The following is a 16646-nucleotide window of genomic DNA, read 5'->3' on the forward strand; positions in this document are numbered from 1 at the left end:
ATTCACGTCATATGTTGTATCAGAATCTATTTCTGCCCTTATGTAATCATTTAAATCACCAGGTGCTGGAGTGGTGGCCACAGGGGGCTGGACCTGCCGGGACACAGAGCTTTGTTGTTCCTCTACTGGTTTTTGAGGTTGAGGTGGTTTTTGAGGTTGAGGTGGTTTGGGAGGTTGAGGTGGTTTGGGAGGTTCAGGGACCTCTGTTGACGTAGGAGGTTTTGACAGCGGTGGAGGTACAGGCGCAGGTATTCCTGGTAGTCCCGGAGGCCCAGGAGGGCCAATGGGTCCAACAGGGCCACGAGGTCCCTCCAACCCTGCAGGTCCTGCTGCTCCTCTGGGACCCTGTGGCCCTTGGGGTCCTGGCATCCCTGGCTGTCCATCCCGACCAGGCAGCCCCGAAGTCCCAGGGTCACCTTTTTCACCAGGGATTCCAGGTCGACCTCCAGATCCTCTCGACCCTTTAGCCCCTGGAAAACCTCGAGCCCCACTTGCACCCTTTGGCCCGGTCACACCTGGAGGTCCAGCAGCACCCTTCTCTCCTTTAGGTCCCACCAAGCCTGGCATCCCTTTATCTCCTTTATCACCCTTTTGTCCTGACTGGCCAACTGGTCCCTGGGGACCCTTGTCACCCTTGGGGCCTCTTGGACCTGGTGGACCTGAAACATAATAAAAGCATATGTAAGTACAGTTACTGTTGAGGTCTTAACATGTTTCACAAGGAACGGAGCATTCATTTGTTGTACTTTTAGTTAAATATGATTTTGCTGATAAAATATTTCACTAGAAACCAACAGGCGTATAATTCAGCCAAAAGTCATCGTTCTTTTGCATTAAAATCCTTTCACTGTGTGGGGTTACAGTTTGTAGCTGTTTACCAGATGATGTGACTCCTGAGGATATTACAGTTTTTGCAGTACTCAAATCTGCATGTCACATATATTTGGATGAGTGCTATGTGCAGATTTATGAGAAACATTTTTGAACATTTCCAGGATCTACACCGAGGACGTCTTCTGTTCTTACCCTGCAGGATGGTGAAGTTGGTGATGAGCTGTGAGTGCTTGCTATCCACCAGCTTCATCTCCTCCATCACCATAGAGAGGCTGCTGACCTCTTTGTCTAACCTGGCGGTCAGCTCATCTTGCTGGGTACGCAGGTCTTTGCTATCTGCCTTGGCTTCTGTCACACTGTTGTTCAGGCCAAGTATCAGGTCTGAGTGTCTCATCACTGTCTCAGCACAGGACCTCAGGCCATTCAGGTCTGTGCTGATTGCGCCCAGGAGCTGCGTGGCAAAGCTCACGTTTCCAGTCACACGGTCCATGTCATTCTCATGTCGGTCTAGTCGTGCTTCCATCTCGTCAAACTTAGATGAGGTGGCGTTATCGTGGTCTCTCTGGTGGTCCATCAGCTCATGCAGGCTCTGGTCATGCCCCTCAGTTAGAGTTGAGGCGTTCTGGATCTGGCTAGCTAGTGTGCTGAGCTGAGCCCCCAAGTCATCCAGAGCTTCTCCATTGGACCGGGCCAGGGCTGAGTTGTTGGCTGCCAAAACCTGGAGGTTCTGGACCTTTTCCTTCAGCCAGTCTGTGTCAGATCGTGTCTGCCTGGCCGTCTGCTGCAGACCCTGATAGTCATTCTTCAGTTTCTGTACTGCCTGGCCTGTGTCTTCCACGGTCTTCTGCAGCGTGCTGAGCAGATTACGCTGCTGGGACTGGGTGATATTCAGGGCACTGACACTAACCTGAGTCTGGCTCTGCACTTTGACCTGGCTCTGTATCTCTGTCTGGAGCCGTGCAGTGTCTGTCTGGAGGTTGTCAATCATGCCACTGTAGGAGGCCAGGGTCTGGTTGACCCCACGCAGTGAGGCAGTGTTTCCTTCTAGAAAACTCTGCAGGGAGACGTGGCCGTTTTGCATGTCATCTCCTGTGATCCGCAGATCATCCAGCATGTCTCTGTTTCTGGTTGCCCTGAGGGCAATATCATTCAGTTGGTTCTGTAATGCCTCCAGATCTGACTTGAAAGTCTTGATTTCACTTGTGGCGTTAACAGACTTCTCTCCTGCCTGATAATCTGAAGTAAAAATAAAGAAAGTTTAATAAAAATCTCCTTGAACACAACATTCACAGCTACTGAAGGTAAAAACCATCCAGATTTGATTTGATTTGACCTGATCTGGTGTTCATAAGACTCACCTAGTTTCTTTAAGTCTGTCTCCACAGCATTGATCTTGCCTCCATAATTCTGCATGCCCTCTGTGACATTGTCCATTTTCTGGACCACTGCCAAAAGAGGAAAAAGAAGGTTTTTGACGTAAATAGATGAGTATAGAGCACATACACTTTAAAGGCAATGATTCAGGTTCACTACAGGTGAATAGGGTAAAAACTTTGAACTAATAAATATTACCATGAAACTTGGCCAGTTGAATTAAGACAATTATTTTTTGTATTACAAGTTTTCTGACATTTTGTATTTAAATATGTAAATGCATTATTATTTTACAATTTGGATATTTTTGTATTGCTCCAGGAATCCAAAAATACTGACATAAAAACAGACTACAGCCCCAATAAATAAAAAAATTTCCATGGTTTTAAGAATAAAGTGTAGTATAAATCATCAGGCTTTGAATTCATGATAGCCCACATGAAGAAATCCCTCTGTAACACCCATCAGACTATAGAGTAGAATAAAACTGGAAGGTTTGGTGGATATAAGTCCTCCTAAAGTATAAAGTTTTGCAAGATGTTTATTTGAAAGGGAGAAAATGTACACAGTATTGCTTCTTTTACTTTAGTAAAGAATCTGAATACTTCCTTTGCCACTCATCAATCCTTCACATGTAGCACTGATTCTGAACAGCAGGGGGTGCTGCTGTACTCTCTCGTCTCCAGTGAAGAACTGGAAACTCACACAGCAATATTGAACACAAGATGTTGAACAGGGTGAAGAGTTTCCTACAGTTTTTTTTGTAACCGAGCAACTGTGTATCTACGGATCAATACAAATCTCAGTCTTCAGAGTACATTCATAAATTCCATTTCGTGAGCGTAAACAATATCATTCACATAACGAATACCACGCTGCGCACCATAACCCTGCTTCTCTCTCCTCCTCACATCTGCAGCAAGAGTCCATCTCCTCTCCTCCAAGGTTTGTTTTTCTGACAGTATGTGGGCGTCTAAAACTGCCCTGGAAAACATCCTAAATGTTCCCTGTTATCATTCCAGAAGTGACAAAAACATGAAACAATAACAGGCACTTGGGACAAACAAAAACACATGGGTTCACTTTCAGAGAGCTGCTGGTCAACCGTCAAAACTGCTTCAGTCATTTTCCATCTAAAATACAACTTTTCTTTATCTTTTGACAGCTGTATGTGCTTTATTTGTTGCCCATAACATTCTGGCTATATTACTATATTGTTACAGTGCTGAGATCTGCCCTTGGTAAAAGAGGCGAAACAGTAATATGAAACAAAAATGCCTGATCTTTCCTCCCTGTTGTCTAACATAACGTCTTATTCCCCTCTGTTAATCTTTCCACCCGCCCCCCTCCACAGTCCTGTATTGGAAAAGCATTATATGTTACATAAGGCTGCTAATTTGAGTAGGGCTTCTCAGCTGCCTATTGTGACCCATGTTATGAGCCATACTTAAGCAGTTACCCAACATGAGGCCAGCAGATTAATGCCGATCAATGCTACAGAAGCAGCAGGTAACACAAACAACGCTTTTACCTTTTGGCAAAATGCGTGGAAGTTTGTTTAACAGCAGCTCTTTCTGGGGTTTCCTAATATTCACTCAGTTGCAAATGGACTCGCTTATCTTGCTTATCTGACATCCAGTTGATACATTTGTTAGCAAATTAGCAATTTTCTCTGATATTCCCACAATAAGAGCTTTCTAGTGTTTCTTTTTTATTTTATGACGTATTCAAACGTTCCACCTTCCTTTCACGGTCCATGTAGAAAGATAACTGTCATTGTTTTGCATGATCCTTTCTTTGACATTAAAGATGTGCATGACAGGAGAGGTCACATTTATTGACTGTTGAGCACCTTCAAACAAGAAACAAAGGAGTGCTATTTGTTCTCAGATGAAAGACAGACATTGCCCACTTGAGAGACAGTCTCACAATAGTTAGGATTATAAACTTCTATTACAGGTAATTTGAAGGGTTAAGACTAAGATACATCTGGATTGGTGCAGAAACCTGTGTTTACGTTTGCTGATAAACTACATCATGTGCTATGTATTGGGTGCAGAAGAGGAAAACAAAGCACAGAACCCTGCCTACGCCGGTTTCTCGCACGCTCAAACTATTTTGGACACTTGCAGCCATTTGTGAGTCAACCTGTGGTTCATGAGACAACAAATTGCTACCAAGCCATAAAATCTCCTCTGGGCTGTTAAGCCAGGGTATTCGCTGCATGGTCATCTGGTAGACATTAGAGCCAAACCATCAAAATCACATGGGCTCTACACTAACACAGATCCAAAGCTGGAAACCCAAAACAATCCTGACAGCACTTAAAGGCACAATTCAGATTCAGAGCTTAACTTGAGGACCGTGTTTTGAATAAAATCATTCCCCACTGGGCAATTGCAGTTTTTGTTTGTTGGTTGAGGTACATGGCTCACCAGGTTAGGGCATCTGTGGAGCAGGTAGGGCACCCATATTTTGCTTGAGGGTATTTTGACAGGTTTTCTATGATTGATTGGAGCCACAAATGTGCAATGTGTAACTGGACAAAAGTGCATTCCATGTTGATGGCGTCTGCAATAACTGTAATTCCTTTCTGTTTCTGTTTAACATCACTGCCAATGTTCAAACAAGGAGAAACAGCAAAAAATGGGATGCAGTAAAGACAATGTTGCACAACAAATGTGTTTCCAATCTCAAGGCCAATCTCTGAAAGATATGAATTCACTGGAGGGTAAACAATGGATTCTGTCAAGGGAGTCTCTACGAGTGGTAAATCTTAGGCTGATCCTTCTGACTTGGTTGGATATAGTTTTAGATTGTGTTGCCAGTGATATGACCTATTGACTTTCATCACACCTCAGAGAAAAAGAGAAAGAATCAGAAGAAACAAGATAACAGATTGACAGTCTATTGTCATGCTGGCAACCTTGAGGCTGTACTCAGGCAAGTGATGTGTTGAGCTAAATGCTAATGTCAACATGCTAAAGATGCTTACAACGATAACATTAACAGGCAATTCTTACAATGGTCACAGTCATAGTTTAGCATACTAGCATGCTAACATTTTTTACATTCATACACTAAACCTCGTACATCGTACAAATAAAAAATTAAACCTCATTAAGGTGCTGGATGATAAGTCTGACAAGAATTCCCTGAGGACCTTGAATCAGAATTTAATGGAAATCTGTGCAACATTTGTCAAGATTTATCTGGCTTGACCAAAGTGCAGGGCTAACGACCCACATTTCTATCCCCGGAGTTTGACCGCAAGCATTGCTAAAAGAACAGAGGGCGATATAGCTGAGGTGAACTTGTGAAAGTGAATCTCAAGTCTGTGGGTTTTAAACTCATTCTTATTATTGTCTTATTTGATAACTCTGTGTTGAAATACTTGGATTTGCGTAAGGTGACAACAGCTTTAAAATCTGCACTATGAAGGTAAAAGTCTGTAGCAGAAATATGAAAAACTACAGCCTTGTACAAGAAGTAGTTCAGTTTCAACTCACCTTTGTATCCAAGGACAGCCACTGCTATGGTGAGCAGGGCACAGAGCACATAGAGCAGTGCAATGGCCGCCCTCAAGGCCCAGTCATTTTTACACTTGGTGCACTCCGTACCCTCCTGAATTCCTGCAACATACAACAGAGTTTGTGTCACAAGCCAGCGTGCAGTATCCAATGATGACAAGCAGTAGTAACTCAAATATTGTGCAACTGGAGCAAGGAGTTAATAAAAATACACCAAAGGTTTTCATTGAAAAATTAAATCACACGGGATATTTTTTTCATTTCATAACTAAGTTTAGTATTGCGTGTCTGAAGCGGGACACGCTGTGCCTTTCTTCAGCCAAGTATCAATTGAAAACATTTGCCCTCATGAATAGGCAAGAGGACCCACTATGAAACCTTGAAACCGCTGCACATGTGTCAGCCATACGACAGAGAAACCAAAACAAAACAGTATCGTTCCACTTCTGCGCCATTCCTCGCTGCCATCCAACTGAAAACCAGTGTGCAGTGAAATTTTTGGTCATTCATGTCCCAGATGTTCCCTAGTCTAACACTGTATTCTGAAAACCACCAACACCATAGATACAATGCTAAACATTATACTATAGACAGGATGTTTACTTGACTTCATTAGAACTGACCAAGATGCCTCTGGCAAGCAGAGTAAGAGGGCAGCTGGTGTATATTCATTCATGTAACAGGCAATAAAGATCTTTCCGAAGGTGGAACAAACTTTAGTTCAGATTAATGTAAGAAGAGAGAATTTGTGGAAACCTGTGACACTTTATCAGGACACAAAGGTTAGAAAATAAAAAGACAGAGCAAAAACAAAATTGTTTAAAATGTACTTTTATTGTAATCACACCAAAACTGTTTGAGAAACACAAGCAGTCAGATGGTCATACAGGTTGTAAACAAACAAACAAACAAACAAACCGTTTAATTGAAGTAGCTACTACTATTTTATTTGGAGGTAAAACTAAAAGTGAGCTCACCTAAAATCCCTTACTGCACAGAAAAACCTGCCTGATCACCTGACTGCTGGTGTTTCTTTGTCTTTGGCATAGCAACATTACCACATCCCAACATTGTGATCAACATAACCAATGGACAGACCTACGAAAATAAAACATGAATTACAGTAAATGTTTGCGACATGTTAGGCAAAATCTGTACAAAAGTCCTGGTTTTCAGCATGGCCACGTGCAACAAAAATGTGCTGCTTGTCTAAAGTGGCATTAAAGTTGGGCTTCTGAGTTCGACCGTATTCATCATTTTACTGTTTTGCATCTTAACGTTATGTAAAATAAATACATAGTTTCTTGATGTATGCTTTTGATTATGTTATATAAACCCCTGAGCCAAGATTCTCTTTTACTGGACCAGAACAGTGCAGAATGTCTTTGGGTCATGTCATCCTTTAAAGACCGAGGCTCTGGTCAAAACATGCCTCTTGGCATTTTGGTCCGGTCTATTGTTTCCACTGGAGGAAGCTATAAAAATTCCCCAGCTGGACAGACATCTTCATGTGACTTCCTTCCCCTGAGAGTATCAGAGGCCTGGCTCTGTCCCTTTAACTCATGTCACCCCTGATGGGACTGAATGTGGAGCCAAGAGGCTCCAACCATCCCAGTCAGGGGTGGGCCAGGACCACCAGAGGGGTACTGGGGGGTTTGGCCTCTCGGCTTTGGACCCACACATCTGTACAAACATCATGTCTGACCACCTCAAAGGGGTCTGGCCGTGGACCCAGACATGGATATGCAGGCCACTGTTGTCCTAATGTGTGCTGGGAACCTCATGTTGAGAACCAGTGTGGAGAGCTCCATCAGAAACACCCAGCAAACCACATGCTGCTTCAAGGACAACATCACACCATGTAAACAAGCAGCCAACTGTCTGCAGGTTCTGGGTCAAGAGCAAAGCAGGGGTGGTATGTCCGTGTTCGTTAGAGTATGAACTCTACCGTTGTGGCTCCATCATATGTGTGCTCCTCATGCCTGCAAGGTCACTGAATTTCAAACAGTTTCTCACAGTCAAACCCCCTTCAAGATGTTAATTGACTTGTCTACAAATACCCTATTGAGACCCAATCAACAAGTGAACGTGGGTGTCATCATTTCCAAAAGTCTCTGTTTGGGGGTTGTAAAACACTGGAGTAATGTGGACGCTGGACGTGAAGCTAGCAAACATGCATTTTAAAAAGAAAACATATCAGTGTGGATATAACCTGAACCTCTGCCTGCATCTTATCTCTGCTAGTGGCTCCAGGCAATATTAGCCACTAGCATAGCACACCCAAAGTTGCACTGTTCAATACCAAGAGTGCTCTTTAAAGACAGAAATTAAAAGCAGCAATAGTCAAGGATGGCCTGACAAACTATATGAGGGGGCAGCAATGGAAAATGCTCAGTGACCTTTAGATTCTGACGTGGAACATGGATGTTATTTTCTATGTGTCTATGGTGGTAAAATCATAACCAAAGATGAAAGCGTTTCAACTGTCAGGACTTAAATCTAAATGCACAAGTGCTCTCTTCTCAAACTTCTTAGAGGTACCACTGTCACTGCTGTAGAGCCTGGGAGGGACGGGGTACAAAGCCAGACTCATGTCGTCGCAGCAATGATGCTTCTACTGAACCAACATGGAAGAAAATTCAGTCTGGGCAAAGCAGCCACTCGCTCCTTCCAGGGTCGCAACATTTTCCCACCGCTTGTCACTGGAGTGTTTTCTGTTCCCTTCTCAGGGATTCTGCTTAAACTACTATTCTGTCAGTGATGTGGCACACGGTAATGATGAAAGGCAAATGCTTCCAAGGTAGCCGCTATATTCAGTTACATAGAATCCAGAAAGAAAATAAAACTACACTCGATGCAGGTCAAGCAGTTCTTGAATCGCTTGTTTTGTCATAACAACGTCCTCAGTGGATGTTAAGGAATGTCACGGTCATCACAGTAATCATGGTGAAGGACAGTAAACATGTCTGACTGAACTCCTGCTGTCTGTTATCCTGATGATAATCCAAACATGCTACAGAGAAGTTTTGACAACATCACGTTCAATCTTTTCAAATCAAATTCCAACGGTCATAAAAGTTGAATTTGTATAAAAGAAAATCAAATAGACCCTTGAAGTCTAAAAGTCACCATCATTTCTTCTCTGCACATACACATACTGTTACTGCCTCTCACAGTGTACCTCATTAGCCAGTAAGTGTGTCATGTTTCATACCCAAAGAGCCATAGTGACTTCTTGCTGTCGATGCATAAACTATCACAGTGCATAAACGTGCTGACACATGCATGTCATGAGCTGACAGAAAACACATTGCTGAACCAAATGGCCCAGTGCAGAACACGGGAGGACTGAGCCGGAGAGAGTTGAGAAGCTGGACGGCAGCCAGGACATCCCAATCAACAAGCTGGAATCCAGCCAGATTATCCCCAAGAGGTACATAAATGCCAGAAAAGCCTAGAGAGAGCAGAGGTAACATGGAGTACTGTGTGTTACATATCAATGCTGTCAAGTGAGTAGCATGCATCTCTAATTTTGGCCTGTTTTTTGTATTTACATAACAATTCCTGGGCCAAACTCATGGACCAAGACAAAAAAAAATCATTTATCTCAAAACTACTATTTAGTAACAAAAACCTGCAAAATGAATGGCATTCCCATCAGCCCCTGCTGTACTTTGTACTCAGTGCTAGCATGCCAACAGGCTAAACAAAAATAGTGAGAATGGGAAATGTAATACCCAATAAGCATTGGCAGCTAGCATCTTCATTGTGAGCATGTTTGCATGCTAACATTAGCATTTAGCTCCAAGTACTGCTGTGCAAGAGTACAGCCTCACAGAGCTGCTAACATGGCTGCAGATTCTGAGTGGTAAAACCCTTTTTGACAGACACTATTTAAAGAAACATTTGCAAGCGACGGTATGTAACTTGTGCAACTCTCAGCCTGGTTAGATACGTTACAGCAGATGCTCCAGAGTTATTCATGACAGTACAAGTCTGAGTCATTTGTGGCTCAGCTTTAACGTTGTCAATTAGCTCACTGTTGTGAAACTGAATCACAGATGCAGAGAAACAGGGCCAACAAGAGAAGATGCAGAGAGAGAAAGATGGGGGCAGTCCAGTGTGGTGTCTGTAAAACAGCTGTATTTCATTTGGACTCGGAGTCAGTTAAAGAAAAAAAAATCTCAACACTTATTCCCTTATTCCATGTACCTGCCGTGAGACGTGCCTGCATGCCCTGTCTCACTCCTGGCTGGCAGTGGAAACTTCCATGGCAACACAAAGAAAGCCTGTACAGACTAGAGGCTTTTTGTGTGAAGCCTCTTTGTGCAGAGTGTTAATTCTATGTTATATACAGTAACTGGGTGGCGACCACAGGAATCCTTTCACTGCAGCCTTCCATTTTGCGTTATATGAAAGCTGAATATGGTCACAACCCAAAAACAGTAGCCACACAGTCAGGCCGTGCCTCTCGCCTCCACCTGGATGGAGTCTGATGGTCACGACTCTGCCAAACGCTGCATTTTTGTCTTACAACTCTGGAGGGAACACACATGTTTTTCTTTTAAGTGGTTACACTACTGTGTGGTATAATACAAATGTACAAACTGTCAAAACTATAATTACACCTAATTGTGGCTCAAGTTACAGTGTTTAATTTCCGTAATCAGCCTTGTACTTAAACAATTTGGTTTAAAATTTGCTTCACGAAACCAAAACACAGACAAAAATGTATATGAAACAAGGCTGAGGATCAAATACAATTTTCAGAGGCAAAACAGTTCACATAAGAATGTTTTTTTCATTCCTGAGACAAATTAAAGTTAATTTGCCTCGTTATGGCAACCCACTTAAAAGATTTTTTTCAGTAAATGTGTAATTTAGTGTGTGACATGTAATTCTGCTGTCTTGGTTAGACATACGATTTCCAATGGGAAAACACCCCATGATCCACATGTATGATAGTTGAAACCAGTTCATGCACATTTTTCTTCAGAGGAACTCCAGCATCCTCTCGACTGGCAGTTCATTGAGACGAAGACGACGTAATGTCTACTTGCAACCCCTCATCACAGGTTACGGCCTGTGCTCCAAACTCTCAGGCTTACATTATGTGGTGGTTGTTTAGAGGCCAGAAGAGGTGACAGCACCAAGTGTTTCATGTGGAAAACAATTTGGGGAAAGGTAAACAAGACTAAGAGTCTACAGAGTTACCGGCAGCTCTGTCATTTCAGTCATTTCCTGTATCTGTGTCACATGAGTGAACATGAGCACAGGTCATGATCGATTCTTTTGCCTCATAGTCACTGAAGTGAGCATTGGAAACTTTTTTCACAGGCTGCGTATCTTTCAAACATTCAGATGCTAAAATGAAATTTTCCAGAGAGGAAAGAAAGAACAGGAGACAATTAACTTTGTTCGAGACCTGCCTGTGTCTCAGCAACACATTCTGCAGAGATCTGCAGATCTGGAGCTAGCATGTTAAGTTAGCAGATAAAAACAACCAGACAAATCAGCCGCAAACATTAAATTTGAACTGTGTCTAGTGTTGTATTGCTTTGACATGGACGAGCAATAGCCCAACAGTGATGCATTCATGTGCAGCAGGGGGAAGGCGAACGTGCCCACTCAGAAGACAGGAAGTGTACATTGCACAACTTGTAATGGGTGGCCTTGTTGATCAAGAGCATCTTTGAGGCTATTTAGGTACAACAGTGTGAGCTAAATCATTAGCATTCTATATCCTCACTGTTATAATGTTAACATGTTGGTGTTTAGCATGTGTAATGGTTCTTATGTTGCCCATCTTAGTTTAGCATGCCAACATTAGCTAATTAGCACTAAACACAAAGTATAGCTCACGGTGATGCAAACGTCAATGGTAAAATTAGCGAACTGTGCATTGAGCAAACTGAAATCTTGACCTGGTGATGGCATTAGATGAGAAGTCAGGGGGTCATCAAATTCATCCTGAGGGGGGCGTGAAAGTGTGCACCACATTTCATGGCAATACATCCAAAAGTTATCAAGACATTTCTCTCAAAACTACAAATGTCAACCTCATGGTGGGGGTTGATTAAAAGTCACAGGATCACCAAAGTCATTGAGGAACAAACAACCCACATTTCCATCCCTAAAGCCAGGCTGCGAGTGGAGCTAAAAATGAAAAAATAAATAGATTCCTTCTTCCTCCTTTTCTCTTTAATCATCTGCTGACCAGTTGGGAACGTATGGCTCGAGACAAAGCGATCACTTTATCATTGTTTAGCATACAATTTGTATTTCACTCCAGTGTTTGGCCCTGTTGCTTCCTGTAAGCAGATGTGTCCATGTTCTACACTTGAATTTAGGTAAATAAAGTGACTTAAATGATTGATGGTTGTCTCTTTTACAATACTCTGCAGCTCGGACTAGAAGAATGGAGATGTGGTTTTTCTGACTTCATTCTTTAGACATGTTGAACCTTTAACTGAGCTAACAGGGTGCTCTGGGGTCGCGGAGTCCCCTTCTGGCCCTCATGGCTACCCCAGTATTAACAGTCGCCAACTGGAATGTTAACAAGTAAACACTCTCCAACAGGGGAAGTTACCACTGAGACAAATTACTAAGACATTAGGGTCCCTGAATTGCTGAGCTAGCCTCATATGGACCGTGTTTTTTCTTTTCACTCGCTGCTAACAGGTTTATGACACTTTAAATTGGGCCCCTGGTCCTCTCGAACATCTGGACCTTGTTACAGTGGAGCCAAATCAAAGGACGCATGCAAACATTTGATACATCATCCCCTCATGCCAAGCATTGTAAGAATAAGGGGGCTAGGTTTTTAACTTTGCCTTCAGTAGGCTATTTTGGGTGTTTTTATAAGAAACATGCTCAGTGGTGCTCACTTCCTTTTCATGATGAGTAAGGAGATCAGTGGTTTGCAGCCAGAGATCTGTATGTTGGGGTTGTTAAAAGAAAAATAACATATGGAGGGCTGCATGTCTGAACAGGATGAGATGCCTCTGTTACACATACACATGCACACACGCACACACACTGCCTAAAGCTGACAGTGTCCTTTGAAGGCTTTGGCCACAGACCATAACATAAACACCACACTGGGATATGTAGCACACTGTGGACGGGCGTCTTTGGAAAACATCCTCTTCAACACGCTATCATTCCTCAAGTCTTCTAGTATATAAACCTGCAGAAACGGAAAAGGGACCATACTCAAATTATTAAGAGGGGTTCAGACAAGGAGGTGGGTTATGCATTTTTCCTTTTTGCTGAAGGAGCCGACACAGCCGGCTATGCGACTCGGGCGCTCATATACTCTCATACACTACAGGTCATAGCATTATCTGATCTAATTCATATACACAGTATTTTCATTAAGTGAAATGCAATAAATTTTTCTCTTTCTGTGAAAGCCATTTACTTAGCAGCTCCTTATTTAAAAATGAAGTGGCTGAAATATTCAGTTAACAATACATATAATAATACAAAAAATAGATTAAAATTTCTTTCCTCGATTTCAAAAAATCATGCAAAATCTCCTTCACCTGTTTATATAACACTCAAATGTTGCTGCAGTCTTGCCCATCACCACCTGCTCTTTATGCCATCTATGAATTTTCAAAGAAATTTTCTTTCTTTATTTAAATGTAGGTCCCTCAGGTCATCTGGCACGCTTATGAATGCAGGCAACTTCCATGGAAGTTGTGCAACAACAAGAGAGAAACCCTTGGAAATAATGAAGTGTGGTGTGTCCCTTGACAGAACCTTGCAAGAGGAAAAAAAATTATATCCTTCAAAGGACTTGAGGGAAAACTTTATGTTGCATTTCTTGTTAGCTGAGCAGGCTGCTGTTTTTTTTTTTTTTTCCAAAGTGCTAAAAGGCATAAACAGAGCCTAATTGGTAGAGAAAACAGTTAGATAGCCCATTAAAACAGGGATTCTGATCCAATGAAGCAGTGAACATGGAGTTGATTAGATCTGGTTTTGTCATCCCATCTGTGCTTTGTTAGAAAAAGACAGACTATGACAAATGGGTCATATATCGTAATCTCAAGAGACAGACTTTTAAGCACGCAAGTGTGCCTCATAAACAGAGCTGGGCCACTGTATTAGGGACACATTGGCAGGCAGAATTGGATATAAAAAAGTCTTTGTGTTCCAGTCAGCAGTTTCCAGTGAAATCTGAAATCCCTGCGTGTGTCTCCCGGTCTCCCTGTGGATGGTGAGATTTGGAGATAAATAGTTGGAAACATATCTGCAGCCACAAGTTTCAGAAGAAGAAATAGAAATGATGGACCGGCTTATGGAATACAACATGTGATATAGATCCACTGTGAGCTGGCAGTGTTGGCAGGCAGGATTTTTGAACGCAACTAAACATTAATAATCCCATGGAAAGCTGTAAAATGCAACTCAAACAGCACCTGCATCTACACTATTAAAAAGGAATGTTCTTAAAGCAGGAACATGCAAGTATAGTACGTACACTTATGCACACTAATTAACTTTATTAACTTAACGGCACAATCACACTTCTCTCATCACTTGTCACTTCAAATAAAGATTATGCTTCTCTGTGAAGACTGATTGCTTTTTATCAGTCTTGTGCTGAGAAGAGACCACTCAGCATTAATAGGCTTTAGTTCTGATAAACACAGTTCTCAGTTTAGCCTGATAATCCAACTGAGCACAAAAGTCCAACATCAATGTAAAATCATAATTCTCTTTCTCTTGAGGACTGAGAACGGTGAGTCAGGGTTGGAAAAAAGCTGCACATTAAATACCAAGCGGTTCTTACTCTTGTGCACTATTTCTAAATCATAATATGCGCACTCTATGCATTGCATGTGCATCTGGAGCATTGGAGGTCCAACTAAAACGCAGAACATTTACAATAAGAAAGAGCGCTCCTTTAGAGCAAACGTTTCCATTACCATCATTCACATCCATGAGTTTAGAAAAACATGGAAGCCATAAACTAACTTTATTGGGAGAACTCGAGACCCCGGTTCCTCCTGCTCATGTTCTAGTGTTGGCATGTTGGAATTAGGTCATTTCAAGTAAACCAGAACACGTGAACCTCAGGGAGGCCGAGAGGAGGAGTTTGGTCACTGATCCTCACTTTCACCACGTCAGGCACATCATATGAGCAGCTCTTCTCTACTCTTTGACTTATAACTTGTTAGAAAGTGTGATACATGTTCTTCTGCCCTCACCATGCATGTAAGTGCACAGCTATGCAGTGAGCTAAACTCGCTCCCTACAAAGGCTGAAGAGAGCCGCTGGTCTTTGAGGTTTGTTCTGGGAGCACTGGTCAAGCTGTGATAGTGATTACAGATCAAAAGATGATGAGTTAGACCAAATGTATTACTGATGCAAATGCACTACGCAATCAATATCTGCACTATTGTTTAACATACTTTTGTACAAGTCATTGCTGACTTTCATTCAAGTTTCAAATTTTCAAGTTTCATCCATTCATTCACCACAACCTCCTTCAGTCACCTGACTTTCTGGCAGAAAGCCCTGAAGACAAACTTGTCATGAGTGCAATCAAAGACAGATTGGATAAAGATTTTTGGCTCTTACAAACATGACAGGCTTAAAACGATGAGGCAGGAACATCATTTACATGTAGATATACATACATTTCATGAATGTGTTTTTTTATATTTAGAAAATGGATGTTGAGAAAGATGAGTCTTTGTTCGTGAAGTGGATGTCACAGTGTGACGGCAACCATTTCACAACCAAAGACACTGTCAATAAAATGTCATATTAAAAAAAAAAAAAAAAAGGAAAGTGCGTCTGCTTTTTTCACAGTGGTAATATGATCAATATTACCTGGTTTGTAACAAAGAGGGTCTGACCGGATGATTATTGGACGTGGCGTCCAACCAGAACCATTTTTGGCTACGACACGGTGTCACCGGTGTTTTCTGGGTATTACTGTGATCCAAAGGCACAAGTGATAAAGTCTGCCAGCCCATGGTTATTGTAAAAGAGCCCACATGGGACAAGCAGGGGCCACTTCAATGACAAAACCCACATCAGATATAAAACAGTTTCCGTCACTGGTTTATGTCATTCACAGGGTTAGCAAAAGTGCACAAGAGGGTCTTGTAAAGCAAGAACTTATGGGAAGTTATATTTTTGGGCTGGAAACCTCCATGAAGAAATGTCCTCATTATTTGAGGACATTAAGAACCAATTTTTGTCCAAGCAATTATTACTTATTACCAGGAAAAATGTGCCACACTCTGTTGTGAAGTTTGGATTATATAAGTGTGATCAGTATCAAACAAATCTGTAATTGTAACCATGTTAGTGTGGAAAAAGGCTGTTTGATTTATGAAGGCTCCCACAGTGAAGCCTCACAGATCTGTGCCTTGGAAGACATCTAAAAATCAGACGCAGTGAGATCACAACAACTTGAACACAAATAAACTCACACACATTCTGTCATGCGGGTTAAGAATATTTCATTACACACTCGTGTGAGCCCGAAGCCACTGCGAGAATGCCAAGCTGAACACTGGAGTTAACTCCACAGACCATCTGTGCAGTTGGGTTTTTGTGTGGTCACGCCTGCTGGGTGGGCCGTCGTGGAAGTACTTAAGATACTGAATCAGCAACAACCATCACCCCGCCTGATGATCATCAGCCCGAGTCTGTGCTGTACGCCATCCCATCGCTGCACGCCACTTTCAAGCCTCATCGCCCAGTAGAGCCAATAAAACCGCACAGTGTGGACTCAGCCAGCCGTCCAGCCAAGTCTGGCTTAACTTTTGAGAAAGACGCTGACCACAGAGAAGGTGGTATGTGACTGCCAGCTCAGGCCGGTGTAGCTGCACTGCGGCCCGTGTTTACACTAGTTACGTAACATTCAACCCTGTTTCCAGAAAA

At 42.4% G+C, this 16646-nt stretch overlaps 1 protein-coding gene across 1 annotated transcript in view; it reads right to left on the bottom strand.

Moving 5' to 3' along the window:
* LOC139338778 (collectin-12-like) overlaps nucleotides 1–16646 on the bottom strand; it is a 40440-nt gene that overhangs the window by 13880 nt on the left and 9914 nt on the right. Inside the window, exons 3-6 of the mRNA XM_070974041.1 lie at nucleotides 5718–5840; nucleotides 2193–2279; nucleotides 1027–2070; nucleotides 60–659 (exon numbers count right to left, since the gene is read on the bottom strand). Coding sequence (XP_070830142.1) covers nucleotides 60–659; nucleotides 1027–2070; nucleotides 2193–2279; nucleotides 5718–5840 — 1854 coding nt within the window. The remainder of the gene's footprint in view (nucleotides 1–59; nucleotides 660–1026; nucleotides 2071–2192; nucleotides 2280–5717; nucleotides 5841–16646) is intronic.

The sequence above is a fragment of the Chaetodon trifascialis genome, chromosome 11, assembly GCF_039877785.1.
Source record: "Chaetodon trifascialis isolate fChaTrf1 chromosome 11, fChaTrf1.hap1, whole genome shotgun sequence".
Lineage (NCBI taxonomy): Eukaryota > Metazoa > Chordata > Actinopteri > Chaetodontiformes > Chaetodontidae > Chaetodon > Chaetodon trifascialis.